At 50.8% G+C, this 19,602-nt stretch overlaps 1 protein-coding gene and 1 non-coding gene across 4 annotated transcripts; one reads left to right on the top strand and one right to left on the bottom strand.

The window, feature by feature from the left end:
- Positions 1–529: 529 nt before the first annotated feature.
- TMEM53 (transmembrane protein 53) lies at positions 530–19,567 on the bottom strand. 3 transcript variants are annotated; one of them, XM_020897467.2, is made up of 3 exons: positions 19,408–19,567; positions 7,058–7,179; positions 530–2,057 (listed from the first exon to the last, which is right to left on the bottom strand). In XM_020897467.2, the coding sequence occupies exons 1-3, from the start codon at positions 19,466–19,468 to the stop codon at positions 1,368–1,370; spliced, it is 873 nt and encodes a 290-aa protein (XP_020753126.2). In that variant the 5' UTR covers positions 19,469–19,567; the 3' UTR covers positions 530–1,367. The 3 variants fall into 3 exon arrangements, with proteins under 3 accessions (XP_020753126.2, XP_070324372.1, XP_070324373.1); XM_070468271.1 differs by lacking the exon at positions 7,058–7,179 and having other exon boundaries at positions 19,408–19,495; XM_070468272.1 differs by lacking the exons at positions 7,058–7,179; positions 19,408–19,567 and adding an exon at positions 6,061–6,145.
- LOC139035408 (U6 spliceosomal RNA) lies at positions 5,000–5,106 on the top strand. Its single transcript, XR_011488055.1, has one exon. It is a non-coding gene; the product is annotated as a U6 spliceosomal RNA (small nuclear RNA).
- Positions 19,568–19,602: the final 35 nt, after the last annotated feature.

Below are 19,602 nucleotides of genomic sequence, written 5' to 3'. Positions count from 1 at the left end.
GCATGAAACCTGCCCGGCTGTGGGAGCCTTGAGTTCCATCTCATGGCACAGGCAGCACTGCCACCTGTTGGCCATGGCTAGGAATGCAGCCACACAGAGTAGGAACGGGCTGCAGCAGTTGAGGGGCCATCCCAGAGGGCTGAGGCCATAGCAGGGAGAGCTGAGCTCTGGAGACAGAAGGTGCATCAGCCCTGAGACTATCAGGGGTCAGCTCCCACCCAGAGCTCTTCCAGCCATCTCCACTGGCTGTCAAACTTTCAAAGACCATCCCTGTCCCCCAAGTCCCTTGATCACCACAGTGTGCTAAGTCACTTCAGTCATGTCTGACTCTTTGTGACCCTATGGACTGTAGCCTGCCAGGCTCCTCTGTCCATGGGATTCTCCAGGCAAGAATACTAAAATGGGTTGCCATGCCCTCCTCTAGGGGATCTTCCCAACCCAGGGATCAAACCTGCATCTCATGTCTCCTGCTTTGGCAGGCGGGTTCTTTACTACCAGCACCACCTGGGAAGGGATCACCACAGTAAGCTCAATCAATCAACAAATATTTATTGAATGCCTACTATGTGCCAGTATTGTGCAGCAGTGACTTGTAGGATGATAGATGATACAGAATTCTAAGGCTGAAGCCACTGCTCCTGTCTACAGAGGATCCAAGTGAGTTTCCCTCAAGGAGATGAAGGCCAATGGTTCTGGTCTTTAGGACTCCTAACTCAGCTTGTCCCAGCTCCCATCTGATGCTGCTGTCTTCCTGCTCCCCACACCATCTGCCCACTCCACACACATCTTACAACTTCCCTGGGTCCAGTGGCTTCCTGGCAAAGTGTAGTGGATCCTGGACAGACCACCCCCCACCTGTCAGCTCCCCATATGGCTTCCACCTCAGACTCCCTGGCAATGAGAAGCCTGAGTGGACTGTCAAGTGGGATCCTAGGGGATGTGGCTCCCGGCTTGGGGGCAAAGCCTGCCCTTCCAGGTCCTGGGAGCACAGATCACAGCCCCTGCCCCAGCCTTCCCCTACCTTCCAACACCTCCCTACAAAGCTCACCTTCCATTCAAGCAATCAAAGATCATTGTTGGGGCTCAGCCTCACCCTACCCCCAGCTTTATTAACCCTTCACAGCCTAAATGCCACAGGCATCAGCAGTCTGACTGCTGCACTTAGCAAACACAAGCGCTGCAAGGCTCCTGCAGAGACCTGCACAGGCACTACTGCCCCCAGGATCCTGGGGTAAACAGACTGACATGGTCCCCCAGGGCAGAGGCCCATGGGAATTCTCTATCGGGAGGACCGCAAAGACCCCAAGAGCTGCAGGGAGCTGTACCAGTAGAGGACCCCACCCATGGATGTAGGTTGTGGGGAAGAGTCAGGCATTTATTTCTGGGGCAGAGGTGAGGTGCGGAGGGCAGTGGACACAGCTGTGCATGAAGTTGATGCAGAGGGTAGTGTAGTAAGTAGGGTAGTCGCGGAGGTGGCTGACGTGTGCGGACGACACGAAGTCCACAGAGCGTACCAGGACCCGGTGCGCCAGGCGCGCCTTCACCATGCGCTCCACGTCCCGGGCCAGGACCACCTCGTCGGCCCTGGAGTAGAGGTAGAGCTCGGGCCAGCGAGAGGCTGCGTCGAGCAGCCTGTCATAGAAGTGGGTGTGGAAGAGGGCGGTGAGTGGCGCGAGCAGGATGTGGAACAGGAAGGCCACCAGGGCAAAGGCCACCAGGAGCAGCAGGCGCAGTGCGGCAGGCCGGTGCTCCAGGACGACTGCCAGCGCCCGCAGAGCCCCCAGCAGGTTGCTGTCACCGGGACCGCTGTCAAAGATGGTGCCCACCACACGCAGGTGACAGAAGCGCCGGTGGGTCTGCAGGAGCTCCAGCACATATCGGTACAGCATGACGCCAGCATTGCTGAAGACGTGGAAGAGCAGGGGCTCCTTCTCAACCTCGTAATCAAAGAGCAGCTCAAGCAGCTTCTGGGCCAAGACACGAAGTGAAGGGATGCCCAGGGTCTCGGAGAAGAAGACCATGTGCCAGGGGGCTGTGTATCGGATCACGATGCAGCCCTGGGGAGAGGAGAGAGGCCCAGTTGGTCCTCGGGGATGGTGTAGGGCAGAGAGGCAGGGACCAGCTAAGGTCAGAGGGGTCCAGCAGCTCTCACTTCCACAGGCCCATAAGTTGGAAGTCCTCCAGGCCCTGCTGCAGCCTAGGTGCATGCTCACCTCTCCTAGACACTGGTGCCTAACAGAGGGGAAGGTCCACTCCAGGCCCATTTGTGGAATAATTGCTTCATGCTGGCCAAGCCCTTGAGGCCTAGAGCCCAGAGCTCGCTTTGGAGACCTCTGGGCTGACCAGAAGGAAGCCTTCTCACTCTGGTCTGCTGTCTCCCTCCCACCCATGACCTTGTACCCTCATCTCATCAACTCTGGCACACTAAGGCCTCACTGCCTGGCGACACCCTGCTGCAGCCGCTCTGCTCTGCAGGGTCCCTGCCTCCCAGGGACAAGCAGGTACCCCCAGGAGACCCAGCATCCAAGACACAGCCTGCAGGCCCAGCCTTGACCACTAGAGGCCACATGTGAGCCAAGCCCATAGGGCCGCAGTCTCTGGCCGCTGCCACCTTCCTCGCAGGGTCCTGTCTGGTCCTGAAGCCTGGGATCACTCCTCACTCTCCCTGAAATTCCAAGTACAGTAAATGCATTATTCCTCAAATTCTAAAATAGCTAAAAGATCTCTAGGCCTCTGTATCCCTCAATGCCTGGGTCAAAGTACACCTCAAGGTCCTCACACAGATGCCCTTCTAAGCCAATTAGAGAAGGTGACCAAAGCCACCCTGAGTCCTAACCCTCTGCCATTAACGCGTGCCAGAGACACAGGGCTCTTTGTCAGGGGACTCTGAGTTACACAGGCCCTGGGGTCAGACAGTTCTGGGCTCAGTTCCTGTGACCAGCATCTATAAACAGTATAGATGAATTTAACTCATCTTTCTGAATCTGTGTTCCCTTCTGTAAGCTGGGACAACATCCATCTCATGGGATTACAGTATAATTAAATGAAAAAAAAAAAGTATCTCCAGTGCCTCCAAACAGCACTTGGCACAGAGTTCCAGCTAAGAAGAGCAGTCATTAGTGGTGGCAGGAATAATAACAAGGAGAAAATTATATGGGCGCAGTACCTGAATGACCCAGAGCCAGAAAGAGACAGTCAGCTGAGGTTACCCTGCCACAGCCCCCTGACCTCCTCCCCTCTGGCTGACTATGATCGCATGAGCCCCAGCTCCTCCCACCTCTGCTGTTGCCAAGGCCCTAGAGGACCTGACCACCCTTCCCAAGACAGAAGCGAGGGGTCATGGGTGCCATCTGGCCCACAGCTCTGGAAAACTTCACAAAGAGCTCTGCTCCAACTCCCCAGGGTGCTGTGAAATGTCTTTCCACCCACCTTCAACCTACACACACACACTGCCAATGAATACACACTCCACACCACCACCACCACCACACACACGCGACTCCTGGGACTAAACACAGCCTCTCAGTGGGATGATCTGAGAGAACAGCGTCGAAACATGTATATTATCAAGTGTGAAACAGATCGCCAGTCCAGGTTGGATGCATGAGACATGTGCTTGGGGCTGGTGCACTGGGATGACCCAGAGGGATGGGATGGGGAGGGAGGGGGGAGGGGGGATCAGGATGGGGAACACATGTAAATCAATGGCTGATTCATGTCAGTGTATGGCAAAAACCACTACAATATTGTAAAGTAATTAGCCTCCAACTAATAAAAACTAATGGAAAAAAAAAAGAAAAAAATCAACAGCAACAAAAAAACACAGCCTCTCTACCTCACACCCCTTAGATGCAGGTGCCCATGACTCCCAGTACACACTAGAGTACCCACTGCACCACCTGTGAGGTGCACACAACTGCCAAAGCACACCCACAAGCACACACACCACCTGCAGGAATGCACACACATGCACGGGCACACACACACTCCTCCCCAGAAGCACTCCCACGCAGAACTACCTGTTGGTGTAGGCATGAACTCAGCCGTGCCTGTGAACCTGCCATCTCTGAGGGCGTGTGTGCTCTCTACCTCCAGGTCGCTGGTGGGAGCACACGTACAGTGGGCCTTACGAACGCCCAACACTCCTGTGCAGTGTGCTCACGGGGCCTCCCTGGGCCTCACCTTGAGGCCTCCACCTCTGCTGTTTCTAGCCAAATGCTCCCAGAAGCCCCTGCGCCTGTCAGATCCCAGTCTCCTGTCTCTCCCTGGAAGCCATCCATCTCCATCTGCGCGCTCACTCAGTCCCAGCCTGCTCCATCCGTCCTCACCTCCTGTACTCTCAGTCTCTTCCTCGCTCCAGATTCCTGCACAAACCGATCTCATTTAAAAAAACCTAAAGCCTCTGCCTTTACACCATGCTCCCCGCTAAGTCTGTCCCACCCTCTCTTCACCTTCCTAGACAAACCTTGACCGTCACCCTCTCTCCTTGGTCCCCTCCCATGGACTCCACTCTGCCGGCTGCACTGCTCTGACCAAGGCCGCCCACATCCTCCCGAAGGGCTCCATCCCATGACGCCTTTCAGCGCCCGTCGTACTTTCCTTCCAGCAGCATTTGGTATCACGAGCTCTTAGAAAAACTCTCTGGGACTTCCCTGGTGGTCCTGTAGCTAAGACTCCACACTCCGCAGGAGTCTTGGGTAGATCTCTGATCAGGGAACTAAGATCCCGCATCTTCAATAACAATATGGGGGGGGGGGGAATGGACTGTTCTAGACAAAAGAGGCTTAAGGAACAAAATAATAAGATGCAATGGGTGATCCTGGATTGGAGGCTGGTGGTTTAGGAAAATCAGCGGTAAAGGACGCTTTAGTGACTATCAGAGAATCTGACTGTGGACTGGAAACTTGATGAGATTAAAATATATTAACATGGGACAGTGGGAATCACAGTCCAAAAAAAAGCAGGATACAAAAATAGAGTATTCAAGAAATCTTATTTAGTGCTTGCTTCGGCAGCACATATACTAAAATTGGAACGATACAGAGAAGATTAGCATGGCCCCTGCGCAAGGATGACACGCAAATTCGTGAAGCGTTCCATATTTTTGAATTCAATCGGAAAAAAAAAAAGAAATCTTATTTAGGTAAAGAAAAGACACACACAGAAAAAAAGCTGAAAGGACACATACTGATGTTAAATAGAGGTCATCTCTGAGGGGTAGAATATAATGCTTTTATTTTCTTTTAAATAATGAAGTATTAGGAGTTTGAGGTTGGAAAAATTTCTTCTCTACCCCCATCTCATCCTCCTGATCAGAAGGTAAAAGCACCCCTTCCTTTCCCAGGTGACCCCTCACAAGCAGCCCTGCCCCCTCAACACCTCTGCTTTCCCTGGGATCATTTTCTCTCTCCACTCCCTCACTTTCTCCCCATGACTTCCACCCCAAGAATGTCCTTCCTCTCTCCCTGTCACTGGCCCATTTCCCTAAGACTCTCTTCCTCTGGATTCAATCATGCTCCCCTGAGTTTACTTCTCTTCCTGTGGCCTCTCCTCCTTCCCACAGTGGATCCTCTTTATCTCCTGCTCCTCAGAGCTTGTGTTCTGACCTGAGCCTCTTCTCCTTGCTCTCTACACACTCCCTGGAGGAATCTCATCCAGCCCAGAGCCTATGGCGTCTCTCCTAGTGCTCCCTGTTTCAAAGGACACACCTACCTCTACCAGGGATCTGCTGCAGCCAGAAACCTGGCATTACCCTGGATCCCCACCTATGCCTGTGCCCACACCGTCTCTCATCCACCGATCACTCTGCCTCCTAACAAGCCCCTTGATTCATCAACTTCCCTCCACCAGCACCATCAGCCTCAAGGTTCCGGCCACCGCAACAATCTCACCTCGTGGCCTCCGGACCTGGCTTCCCCAATCCTTTTTCCACTTGGCAGGGAAAGACTCTGAGAAGCACAAGTCCAACATCACACCCCAGCCTAAATCCCCTGAGGACCCTCCCAGCCTCATCTCTTCACACTTGCCCTTCCTTTTGTCCTCCATTCTGGCCATACTCACCTATTTCTTGGCCTCCGCCTGCCTTCAAGGATCTTCGTCTAATGGAGAAGCCAGACAAAGTAGCCTTGCCCAGGGAGTGGAATTCAGAAGCAGCTGAAACTACTTAAGGAGTAAGGTGATACCAGGACACCAGGCTTGCTGGCTGAGGGGAGGCCTCCAACTCCCTCCTATTGCAGGGCCACCACACACCTGGGCACAGCGCAGACCTGGGTCAGTGGAGGGAGGCTGCGGGGAGGGGCCCTAGCCGGTCCTTCTCCCAGGTGATTGCCACTCCCCCTCAGTGCAGGGCTTCCAGCTGGGGGGTGGGGGCAGTGGTCTGTACTGCCTCCCTCCCTTGGGAGGCCTGGGTGAGGAGGGCAGGGCCAGGCCAGTGGCCAAAGCTGTGAAAGGGGTACTCAGGTATAAGAGTCCCTCCCAAGGCTCGCTCCAATCACCACAACCTCTATATCCAACTCTCGTGAGGCCTGAGATGAAGCAAGGAAACCTCAGGCCTGAATTCTTCTCCAGAAGACCCTTCTACCCTGGAAACATGAAGGTGCCATGGTCAACCCTAGGACAGAAACTCTCCTAGTAATACAAGGAGGAAGCCCCAGGAGTCCATGCTATGCCCAGCATACCCGACCCAGGCTCCTGCTGCCCAGAAAGGCAGCACCATCCCAGAGGGACTTGAGGTCTGGGCTGACACCTCAGCTGGGAGCACAGTGGGGAAGTTCTGCCACCGTGGGGTTTTGGGAGGAAGGAAAAGGGAGCAGGTCAGGGGGCTGGAGGGGATAGACCAGGCCACAGAGTTGTCTGCAAAGGGTAATAATCCTGCCCAAGTCCCCATGGGCCCAGCGTCTTCCTCACAGGCCAGTCCTGGTGCCATTCCCAGGCCTGCCTGGCCCCTGACTGGTGGTCAGCCTCCACGGCAGCCTGGAGATGAGGGCGGCCAAGGCGGAGAGAGCCCCCCGCAGAGCGGCCCCAGCGCACCGGGAGTCCACACGCCTGCAGTACTCACCCTTTTGTGATAGATGGCGCTGTACTTGGCCAGGTTCTTGTCGGCGCAGCCTCCCCAACCCAAGAGAATCACCAAAGGGAGTCGAGTCCCAGCCTCCTTCCCATCTTGGTCGGGGCTGTTCTCTGAAACACAAGCAGGGCGGCACTGTCAGCCCTGCAGTTAGGGAGTGGGATGGAGTGACCGGCCCATGCAGAGCTGCTGGCAGGGAAGCGCCAGGGGCCAGGCCTAGGCATCCTTCCAGCCCCCGCGCCTCAGCTGCCCGGGGGGCTCCTTCCTCTGTCCTTCACTTCAACTGGCTTTTAGGCTTCTCAGGTGGCACTGCGGGGTAACGGGAAAAGCCACCTGCCGGCGCTTTGCTTTTCGCTCAAAGACAGCCCAGGTGAGAAAAGTTAAAAGAAAAAAAACACTTCCTCCATGCAATTTCACTTTCTAATCCCGAGATCAGCAAACCACAGATATTAATACAAGCCATGGGCTGAATTCAACCTATGATCTGTTTTCATATGACCTTTGAGCTAAAGATAAAAGTGCTTTTAACATTCTAAAATAGCTTTAGAAAAAAATCAAAAGAAGATTTTGTGATGTGAAAATCATGAAATGTAAATGTCCACAAATAAAGTTTTATTGGAACACAGCCCAGTTCACTCATTTACATACTGTCTATGGCTGCTTTGAGGGCAGGAGGAGAAGGGGACGACAGAGGATGAGATGGTTGGATGGCATCACCGACTCGATGGACATGGGTTTGGGTGCACTCCAGGAGTTGGTGATGGACAAGGAGGCCTGGCGTGCTGCGGCTCATGGGGTCGCAAAGAGTCGGATACAACTGAGCGACTAAACTGAACTGATGGCTGCTTTCAAGCTAAAACAGCAGCGTTACTCAGATGTATAGAACAGACTTGTGGACTCTGTGGGAGAAGGCGAGGGTGGGATGTTTCAAGAGAACAGCATCGAAACGTGTATATTATCTAGGGTGAAACAGATCACCAGCCCAGGTTGGATGCATGAGACAAGTGCTCGGGCCTGGTGCACTGGGAAGACCCAGAGGGATCGGGTGGAGAGGGAGGTGGGAGGGGGGACCGGGATGGGGAATACATGTAAATCCATGGCTAATTCATTTCAATGTATGACAAAAACCACTGCAATGTTGTAAAGTAATTAGCCTCCAACTAATAAAAATAAATGGAAAAAAATAAATAAATAAAACAGCAGCGTTGAGTAGCTGCAACAAAGACCACACAGTTCACAAAGTCTAAGGTCTAAGGTACAGCCCTTTACAGAAAAAAGTTGGCCAGCCCCTGTTCTAATTCCATGGACAGACGGAAGAAGAGGGTTTTAAAGAGAAACCGATAGGGCAGTGTAGGTGGGGAAGTGAGGCAGACCGACTCTGGGGGCACCTACCAACCCAAACCCTGTCCTGACGGAGCAGAATGACAGTCAGTATTTACTGAGATTTAATCCTCACAGCACACTACAGGAAATATTATTACAGATGAGGAAACTGAGGCACAGAGTGGTTAAGTTACCTGTTTAAGGTCACACAAGAAGTGCAGAGCTGGGAACCGGGTCCCTACTCCCCATCCTAACTAACCTGCTTGAGGCGTTCCGGGCTGCCAGCCCCGTCCACCACAAGTACATCTCCTTCCTTGATGTGCCGAGGCACAAGCCAGCTGCCCCCTCCATGGCTGCTTCTGGAGGCCTCCCTGCAACCTTGCCAGTCAGGCCTCCCCTCATTCTCCCCACCAAGGAAGTACTCACACCCCTTGGGGTGACTTCTGTGCAGGGACTGTCTGTTGCCAGTTATCTGCCCTCCTGAAAGGGCCAGGGTTTACTCTTCCAAGGATCAAGCCACTTGGCTATGCTCAGCTGCCACCCGGAGATTTATGGACGCTGGTGGTGACCTGGCAACAGTAAATTTCAAGGCTAGTTAAGAGGCTGGTAAATATAAATCACTAACCTTTGGACAAAAGGAAGACAACAATTTCCTGTGGAAATTAATGTGATTGAAAAGTTCAGTGTTTCTGCTCTCCGGCAGTGGCGACTCTGGCCTTTGGAGATTAACTGCCTGAGCCCATGGGGATCCCGGGCTGGGCTACAATTCAGCCTGGAGCAGGAGCTGCCAACGCCTCAGTCCCATGCTGACCCCTGCCAGCCCTCCCAGGCTCCCCTGACAGTGACCTCAGCCTCCAGCAAGAGGGATGGTTCCACAGCTCTAAGTCAGGCCACTCGAAATACTGTCACCACCTTTCTTGGCCTGGTCCTTGGCCAGGGCAGTGGTTCGTCTGCACTGGCTTTTCTGGTGGAGAGGCTAACCTTGCTGGCCATGGCTACCCATAAGGCTCGGGCTGCAGCCACCTCACGGGTGGTGATCAACAGCTACCATTTGGATCCACCTTTGACCATCTGACGTCCAGCTGCTGGATTTCTGAGACCTGCCCCAGGGAGGATCCCTAACTTCTGTGCAACTGTCTGAGTATGGTCTCCCCTCCCCTAGCACCTCCATATGGTGCTCCCCTCCAGGTACCACCAGCAAAACATCAGCAAAGGGCTAGGGGGTTCATCTCAAATAGAGAGAAGGAGGCTGAGGGAGGTCACATCCCCTGGTGACTGCCCTGACCAGCAGTCGTGGCGCATTCCCAGACAGGGAAGGTTCAGACACTTCCACGGGCTCTCTGACCTGCCCCTCCCACCACGGCTGGGCTCTACAACTCCACTTTGTTCCACATCAGATTTTCCTGGCACCCTTGGATTCACCAACTCAGGTAGGAATGACTTCACCAGACACGCCTCTCATGAAGAAACTCAGAACATGGACACGCTGCCTCTTCCCGGAGCCCAAGCTTTTCGTAAGGTTCCTAAAAGGAGGGAATTGGTGCCCCAAATCCAGCCAGGCACTCAAGGCTGCCCCTCCTGAACCACAAGATGCCCCTCCTACCCACGGGCATCTCCTGTTCCCTCAACACAGTCTCCTCCCAGGACCCCTTTCTCCATGCCCTTCTTAACTTGGAGCTTTGTCATGACCTCCTCCCACTGGAGCCACGCTGCCCATTCCGATTCTAGGCATGAAGTGCTATCATCCGGAAAAGTCCAAGATGCTCTGGGACCATGGCTGAGAGAGTGACGGTGACATGCTTGCTGTGCTGGTCTTGAAGGACTACAGGAGCATGCCAGGTGCAAAGAGGGCATGAGCAGGGGTAGGAGGTGATGGAGATGTTAAAGTCACTCTGCAGCACAGCAAGCAGTCCTGGGAGGCTAGAAGCCTGGATGAGGGAGCAACAGTGGGCAAGAGAGCTGCTAAGAGTGGGACTGGGGGGCCTGATCCTGCAAGGCCCCCAAGCCATGCTTACGAGTCAGGATTTTATCCAGAGCAGTGGAGAGCGAATAGATTCTGGAACTGGGGGAGTGGCAGGATCCAATCTATACTGATTAATGACTTGCACAGTTATTTGAATAACATCTGTTACCCCTCAGCCAGCGGGGTCCCTGAAGGCAGGAACCAGGTTTGTCACACTGAGTGCCACATTCCTGGTGCCCAGGACTGTAGCTGGCCCGTCCAGGCACTCAGCAGAAACATGCTGAATGAATGAACACGTGCCTGCAAAGTGAAGGATGGATCCAAGGAGAAAGAGCTGGCATTCCTCTTGTTACCCATTGCCCTTTCCAGAGTAATAAAAGTAATTGCTATGGCTATTGTTATTTATTGCCACATCCAGATCGTGTGATTCCTCCACCCTCTGCAAGAGCCCCTGCTCCTTTTATGTTCCTCCCACTGGTCACCACCCTCTCCCCTTCCCGCTGCTGACATCTCCCAGCCTCTGACCGCTGCCCCTCAGGCACTGGAGACTTAGGCACTGGCCCCGTCTCCCATTTCTACACCAGGACTGACATGGCCTTGCACAGGCAATCAAAACCACCTCAGTCCTAAACCATCACAAACTTCTCTGAATTTCGCATCTCCTTCCGCCCCTATCTTCCCCTCTTTCCCATCACCAAGAAAAACAATAACAGCAAAAAGAGAATTGCGTCAGACACTATTCTAAGCACTTTTTAAAAAATATATTTATTTGGCTGTACTGGGTCTTAGTTGCAGCATGTGGGATCTAGTTCCCTGACCAGGGATCAAACCCTGGCCCCCTGCATTGGGAGCACAGAGTCTTAACCACTGGACCACCAGGGAAGTCCCTAAGCACTTTATATATCAACTCATTTAATCTTCACAACAATCCTATGAACAAGGTACTGTTATTATTCTCATTTTACTGATGAAAAGCTAAGCCACAGAGATAATAAATAATTGGTCAAGGTTACACAACTAACAAGCAGTGAAGCTAGATTCCAAACCCAGGTGGTGACACTTAGAGACCAGCTCAACACCATTATGCTGGTTGGGCCCTGGGTGGGGGGAAAAAAAAAACAAAGCCCCCAGTCTTAACCAAATATCTTTCCACTTAGCTCCAAACCTGTACATTTGGTTTTCTCTGTACATCAACAGATCCAGCACTGACCTCTTCCACCTGCTCCTCCTCACGGACTGGCCACCAAAGTCAGAACCTCAACACATGCTGCCTCATTTGGTCCCTCCACCATTCGAGGAGTTAACTATTATTGCTATCCCCATTTTACAGATGAGAAAACTAAAACACAGAGAGGAGAAGTCTCTCTCCCCAAAAACATAAAGCCAGGAAGTGGCAGAGCCAGCATGCACCTCTGAACCACCACACCACATTGCCCCCTGCCTCCAGGACCGCACACACGCTCCTCACTCCCCAGCCCAGATGCTGATAATCCATGTTTATGCTTTGCTAATGCCCGTGCCCCCTGCTGAGTCAGCTCACTGCTGACATCCAAGAAGTTCCCCTTGATGCCCTCTCTAGCCCCTTCTCACCACTCCCCTAAATCACTAGACAGGGCTAGATGCCCCTCATCTATACCATCCAGCACCATCACCACCATGCCACGGTGCTTATCCACTGCACTGAAAGGTCCCATTAGGAATAAGTCAGAGATGACTGTAACATGCAAAGCAAGAGATAGTAAAGGCCTGAACCAGGGCAGTGGGAGACAAGTAGGAAGGGGGAGGGAAGCGATAGGAAGAAAAGAATCACAAAAATTCTGGTACATGTAGCAAAAGCCTCAAAAACATGCAATCTTTGACTTAGTGATTCCACTTCTAGGAAAGAAAAATGCTTAATCTATGACAGAAATATTCAGGAATATTTTAAGCAGATCATAGACATAAATGTAAGAGCTAAAACTATAAGACTCTTAGCAGAAAATGTAAAAGTAAATCTTTGTGACCTTGGATTAGGGAATGGTTTCTTAGACATAACTAAAAGTAAAAGGAATAAAAGAAAAAAACAGATAAACCAGGACTTCACCGGAATTAAAATCTTTTGTACATCAAAGGATACCATCAAAAAGTTGAGGAAACTGACAAAATTGGAGAAGATTTTTACAAATCATGTATCTGATAAGGGTTTGTATCCAGGATACATAAGAACACTCACAATTCAACAATGAAAAGACAAATAACTCAACTTTAAAATGGGCAAAAGATTTGAAGAGACATTTCTCCAAAGAAGATGTACAAATGGCCAATAAGAACATGAAAAGATGTCCAACATCACAGTCATCAGGGAAATGAAAATTAAAACCACAGTGAGACTCTACATTAGATCCACCAGGATGGCCATAATCAAAAAGTCAGATAACACCAAGTGTTGAGGATGAGGAGAATTCAGAACCCTCATATACTGCTGGTGAGCACGCAAAAAGGTACATTCACTTTAGAAAGCAGTTTGGCAGTTCCTCAAAAACATTAGACATGGAGTTTCCGTATGAACCAGTACTTCCACTCCTAGGTATAAGACCCAAGAGAACCGAAAACATATGTCCATACAAAAACCTGTACATGAATGCTCACTGCAGCAATATTCATGACAGCCAAAAAGTAGGTACAATCCACATACCTATCACCTGTAAACGGGTGAATACAATGTGGTATATCCATTCAATGGACTAGTACTTGGTGATAAAAAGGAATGAAGCACTGCTACAACATGGGTGAACCTTGAAAACATATGTTAAATGAAAGAAGCCAGACACAGAGACCACACATTATATGATTCCATTTATATGATTTATACGAAATGTCCTGAATAGGCAAATTCATAGGGCAGAAAGCAGATGAGCGGCTGCCGGGAGCTGGAGGCAGGGGAAAATGGGGAGAGACTGCTAATGGTTCAGGATTTCTTTTGGAGATGATAAAAATATTCTGAAATTAAATAGTGCTGTTGGGTGTACAATCCTGTAAACATACTAAAAACCAATGAATCACACATTTTAAAAGGGTGAATTTTATGGAATGTGAATTATATCTCAATATTGTTATTATTTTAAAAATTAATAATAACACACTGAGCAAAAAAGCAAGTTGCAAAAGAATATGTACAACAGAATCCTATGTACATGCATACATGCACACCTACACATATTATGCATAGGAAAAAAAGCATCAGATATTGATAGCAATCATTCCTGGGATTAGAGGCAATTTCTTTTTCATGATTTTTTAAATTCACAGTCTAAAAATCCCTAAGTATCACTTTTGCAATGAGAGTTAAAAATTCTTTTTTTAAAAAAAAGAGGTTGAGGGTCAGCAGAGTCAGCAGAGTCAATAGTGGCTGAGAAGTCAAAGAGATCATGGATGCCCAGAAGTCCCTTGGCAAGGCTTCTCAAGCCTGACACTTCTTAAGTATTCCACAAAACAATTTAATCTCAGGGGCTCTCTGTCCTCTGGACTTTTCTCAACAAATGACACTGACACTGATAATACAAGAATTACAGATACATACTATATTGTACAACAGTTCAAGTCATAAAACTGGAGCATAAATTAGATTGTGTATATCCCAGGGGCATGTGGGGAAGACAAAGGAAAAGGCTGACAAAGAAAAAGGATTTGTGGAACAATATGTGCTTTTCATCAGCAAGCGGGACTCAGAATACAAAGAACTATGTTTTCTTCTTAAAATGCAAAAGAATCAAAGGATCCTCAATTTCCTTTACTCCCAAGAAATACTTTCTAGAGTCAGAGTTCCTATATTTAAACCAAATTACTTCATTTTAAATTTACTTTTTTAATCTTTTGGAGTAATAGTACAGAAGAGTGGCATGGTATCTAGGAGTACCTACCATATAAAACCCCATCTGGGTTCAAATCTGTCTCTGCCACTAATAACCATGAAACAGACCTTGAGCTAGTTCTCTAAGCTTTAATTTTCTTAACTGCGAAATGAGGATAACAGTACATAAGACTAAACAAGAAAATGACTACTGAGGGCTTAGCATGTTACCCTAGCACAGAGAAAGAGTTCAATGAATTGAAGTTATTACTTCATGATGAATGCCTGCTCACTGTAGAAAAAGTAGAAAATGAATATCTTATACAATTGGAATCATACCGCTTTGTAATCTGCTTTCTTCCATTTAGCAATATATTGTGAACATCTCTCCCTGTCGGTTTATATATTTCTACACCATTCTTTTTAGTGGCTACAGAGCAGCTATAGATGTTTTGTAATTTATGGTGACCAAGCTCCCATTATTGGACACGATGTTGTTTCTAATCTTTTGCTGTTATAAAAGTACTTTAATGGACATCTCTTTCTTCATGCATGTCCTTAACTGTTTCCGAGAAATGGAACTGTATTCAGGCAGCACTTCCTGATGGCAACTGAAATATGCATACACAGGCATTGGACTGAGGCTCCTGGGTTGGAACCTGGGATGACTTGGGACAAGACACTTCACCTCCCCTGAGCTCCTGTCCCTCATCTGTCAGATGGGATAAGAGTACTCCAGACTTCACAAGGAGGTCGAAAGAGTAATAAAATCATATGAGGGGTTCCTGGTGAACCTGGCGTGTGAGCAGGGCGTGGTCAACAGTGTAAGCCCAACAGAAACCACAGAGACCTCAGGCAAAGGGTCCTTCAGGTCTGGAGCTCAGATCCAGGGCCTAGCATGACGCTTGGCACAAAGCAGACAAATTAGGAAGGGTTTCTATTAATGAATGAAAGAAGAGGTCATGATTCAAAAAATGAACAAAACTCCTCTGTTTAGAAGAAAAAAAAAAGCACCCCTGGGGTTCACACAGACAAGAAGAGAGTCTAATTCAACTCGGCAGCCAGGCTTGTGAGGCCTCTTTGGTGTGACAGCTCTTGAGGTTTTCTCTCACCCCTGCTCCTGAGAGCACATCTCGGCCTCCTGCCAAGGCCCCACTCCTCTGGGCCCCTCCCAGTCCCCCATGCCCCAGCCTGCACTTTCTGCTGCTCCCTATCCACAGCGTGGGTCACTCTTCTCCAGGAGGCCAGCGGACCCCTGCAGCCCACCGTGGTGGTCCCAACTATGGTCCACCCCATACTGTTTCCCTGGCGCTGGGAGAAACTTCCTCGGGGTCAAGACAAGCTCTTCATTTCTTTGACTCCAGCCAGTGCTCAGGCCAAGGGTAGACTGACAATGAAGCCTAGGCTCACAGCAAACCTATCGCTTGCCTTCTCTGTGACTCCCCAGAAGGCTAAGAGTGAGCCCCTTGTCCCAGCCCCACTAATTTTGTAAATCAATTATTTGTAAAACTGTTTACAGAACATGAGAGCAACAGGATGCCTTTAAGAAGTGCCTGTGCAAGCCGCAGAGGGGCCCTGGGGCAGGACTTGGCTGACCAGTCTCTGGCTCGGAGGAGGGGCAGCGCCACCCTGGCCTGAATGGCAGAGCGCCTCGGGCGGGCCGGAGTGCTGCCAAACGTCTCCCTTCAGCTCATCGGGCACATCTTCCTTGCCAGACTCTGGCAACAGTGAGCAAAACCCTCCAAACAACACGACAGGGATCCCTACACTGGGGGCCCTGAGGACAGAACCTTCCCCAAGGAAATGAGAGGAGAATACCCAGCTCTCATTAGGAGGGTGAGGGGACAACTGGTCAAAGAAGAGTGGGTGGGGAGGGAGGAATGCCAGGTCAAGGGATCACCTTTGGCAAAGGACCAGGCAGACGATCCTTGTTAGGCCCAGTCGGCCACAGATAACTGCCTGGTGGGAATTCCAGCAGAAGGACCCTGAGCAATGAAGGGCCCCAGATCTGCAGCTGCCTTCCCGCCACCTGTGTGCCAGCAGCAGCCGCTCACCTCTCTATCAGCTCACAGCAGTGCCAGGCTCTGTGGCCTCTAAAGCTCAGGTGTGGGGGAAACGCAATTCCAGAAACCAAATATGACCATCTTCCACATTTCTCCACCTTTAAACAGTAAGTGCAAAAGAGAGACAATCTCCCGACCCCCAAAGACTGTCGCTCTGTGAAGCCACAGCAGCCTGGAGGGGAGCTCTCTACACACAGGAAGCAAAGAGACGCGGGGGGTCACACTGCTGTCACTTCCTTCTGAGGGGTCCTACAGGCTCGAGTTTGGCTCTGGGGTGCGCACGTGGAGAGGGAAAGGCATGAGGGACCAAAGCCAGTGCTGAAGGGCAATCATGAGGAAAGGGTTATTAGAACCACACCAGAGGAGGAACAGCTGAAGGCCCTGGGGGTACTTCTCTTGGAGAAAAGAGATGAAGCTGTCATCTTGAAAAGACAGGAAGAGAGACTACCTTGCTCTGTGTTGTACCCACCACAACCTCCTAGCCCTGCAGCTACCACATCACTGTGAAACCACCTGCTTCTAAATCCTCAATCCTCCCTGAACCACAGCTCCTTGCAGGCAGTCTGTGTGTGAGTCACTTCTGAGGTGACCAGCAACTAGCCCACGAACAGGACACAGCTAATGCTGACCTGAAAGCAGAAGTGACAGGAAGGCCTATTGTGGCTCCAGAAAGGGAAGCCTTCTAACAATACAGTTGCCTCCAACAGGCCAGGATATTTGGGAGGAAGGGCTTCCCCAGAGGCTCAGAGAGTAAAGAATCTGCCTGCAATGCAAGAGACCTGGGTTCAATTCCTGGGTTGGGAAGATCCCCTGGAGAAGGAAATGGCAACCCACTCCAGTATTCTTGCCTGGAAAATCCCATGGACAGAGGAGCCCGGCGGGCTACAGTACATGGGGACACAGAGTCGGACACGAATGAGCGACTAACACACTAACACAACACACATCCTGTCAGGGAAGGGTCTGGTGCTAACAGCAAGCTCTCCTGACAGGAGAAGGATGCAGGACAAAATGGCCCCCTGAGATTTCTTCCAGTTCTAGGACCCAGCCCCTTGAAGCAGTGGGGGAGCCACAAGGGGAAGAAATAATACTGACAGAGCACATGTCAGGCAGCACACACACACAGGAACACACACACCTGCTCCATGTCAGTCACTACTTCATTAACCCTCACAATGCCGTGGGGTAGGCACTCTTATCACTTTCACTTTACAGTTGGGGAATCTGAGGCTCAGAGAGGTTCAATAATTTGCCAAAACCAAAGAAGAGCAGGAGGTAGAACTGAAATGCAAAGGCTGCCCACTGGGGCTGAGGAACAAACTTCTGCCCTCCTGGCCACGCAGAAGGCAGCTCTAGGCCTTTGCAACTAAAGGTGCTCCAAGGGCAATAATCTTTTTAAAGATTATTTTAAATAGTTTTTTAATATTTTATTTAATTGGCTGTGTCAGGTCTTAGTTGCAGCATGTGCCAGGTCTTTAGATGTGGCATTCAGGATCTAGTTCCCTGACCAGGGATCGAACCCTGCCCCCTGCATTGGGAGCCTGCAGTCTTAGCCACTGGACCACGAGGGAAGTCCCCAACGGTAAAAATATTAATTGACTTCATCTCCCACTGATGCCAAGACTTTTCAAAAGCATTTTTACATCTATAAGACCAAGAGCCCTTGGCTAACAGATCCAGCTCAGTGAAACACAACTGGTCTGGGGCTACCTGCTCTGGCAAGAGCCTAAGGGTTGCACTCCCCTCTTAGACCCGATCCAAAGAACACAAGCTGCTATGCAAGGGGTCTGGGAAGGCTCTTTTGAAGGTCATATCTGAGAGAAGCGTTTAACGATGAACCAGACATGGGAGCGGGCAGAGTCGGGCAGCAGAGAGGAAAAGGCATTCCAGACAGAAGAAACAGCAGGAGCAGAGAGAAGCAGGAAGGGTGTGGAGACTCACAAGCAGCTTAGGGAGGCCGAAACACAAAACTTAAAGCGAACAGTGAAAGGACATAGTGAACAAAGAGGTAAGCAGGGGCTGCTAAATGATGAAGGACTTTGAATGCCATGCTAAGAAATCAGGACTTGATTTATCCTGAGGGCAAAAAAAGAGTTACTGTAGGGTTCTAGCTAGAATAGTGGTAAGATCAAAGCTTTGCATTGGGAAGATGGCTGGGGTGGCAGAAGAGGTGAGGTGCAGCTGGTGGTGAGACTGGCGGTGTGAAAGTGATGTGGAGTAAGACAGGCAAGACCTGGAGCTTGAACTGGGCTGTATGACAAGGCTCCTCTACCATAATTCACTCCCAACCCGGGCCAAACTTTCTATTCTGTGGAACCCCAATCCGACTCACACTACCAGGGATCCAGACCTGCTCTACAGGCTACTAATTCTGTGGCCCTGCCACATTCCTTTCTCTAATATGACTGTAGGGAGGAAAATAAAGCTAACCACTAAACTCACTCAGTGCCAAGCATTATGCTGGGTCCTTTACACAATCTCAGTTGTACAACCAACCACCGTCGGAGGGAGATTATTGTTGGTACCCCAACTGTGCAGATGAGGAAACCGAAGTTAAGAGCTGGAAACCTACCAACGGTCACGCAGCTACTGAAAGGAGGAGTCGGGATTTGAGCCGACTTCTAACTCACAGCAGAGACGGCTCTGCTAACTATACTGCCTAGGAGAGTGCAGAGGAGGAAAGGGTGAAGGTTCTAGGTCCTGGGCTTTTCCATGGACCCTGGGAAAAATAGTGGATGTAATATAACGAGTGGAAGCCCCTAAGCACAACCGCCAAGAAAGAATAGCAGTGGGAAACCCGATTCCAAACAAAGGAATCAGGATGTCCCCTGTCCTCGGCAGCCTTCAGTCACTGGGAGAGAAGCGAAATCTTGGACCTGAGAACTAAACAGACAGGGAAAAAAAGCCCCAACCTGGTGGGGGGCGGGGGGCGTGTGGACGCCGCGGAGGGGCGGGGCTCGGACAGGGAAAGCGCCCTGGGGGCGGGGCTTACTAAGGGGCGGGGCTCTCTGGACCCGACCAAGTCTAAGGACCAGCCGGATCCTATGAGGAGGTGGGCCGCGAGAGGGCGGGGCCGCAGGAGGGGCGGGGCCACAACTGGGCTTGCAACCCACGGACTCCTTAGGTCACCTACCCACGACAGGACCCAACCCTCGTTCCATACCCTGACTCCGGCAGGGCTGATCCGGGATCTCGATGGTGTAGTCCAGCTGGGCTGAAGCCATGGTGAAGGAGCCGGCCGTCAGCTTAGGCCTCCGGCAGGAACTCCCGCTCGCGCGCCTGCACCTCACCCAAGCGACTCCTGGGCACCGCCCAATCAGCACCCACCTCCCTCGACGCTACCCAATCCCCAAGCCGC

This window comes from Odocoileus virginianus, chromosome 5, assembly GCF_023699985.2.
Source record: "Odocoileus virginianus isolate 20LAN1187 ecotype Illinois chromosome 5, Ovbor_1.2, whole genome shotgun sequence".
In the NCBI taxonomy this organism is placed as follows: Eukaryota; Metazoa; Chordata; class Mammalia; order Artiodactyla; family Cervidae; genus Odocoileus; species Odocoileus virginianus.
The sequence above is the reverse complement of the archived record's forward strand: the minus strand, read 5'-3'. Positions and strand labels throughout refer to the sequence as shown.

Bases quoted from the DNA above. Each gene is read 5' to 3' on its own strand.
- TMEM53 (XM_020897467.2), bottom strand. From the start codon at position 19,468: ATGGCTTCAGCCCAGCTGGACTACACCATCGAGATCCCGGATCAGCCC. The intron at 7,180-19,407 runs GTATGGAACGAG...CTTGTGTTTCAG, and splicing joins TCAGCCCTGCCGGAGTCAGG to AGAACAGCCCCGACCAAGAT. The intron at 2,058-7,057 runs GTGAGTACTGCA...TCCTCTCCCCAG, and splicing joins GCGCCATCTATCACAAAAGG to GGCTGCATCGTGATCCGATA.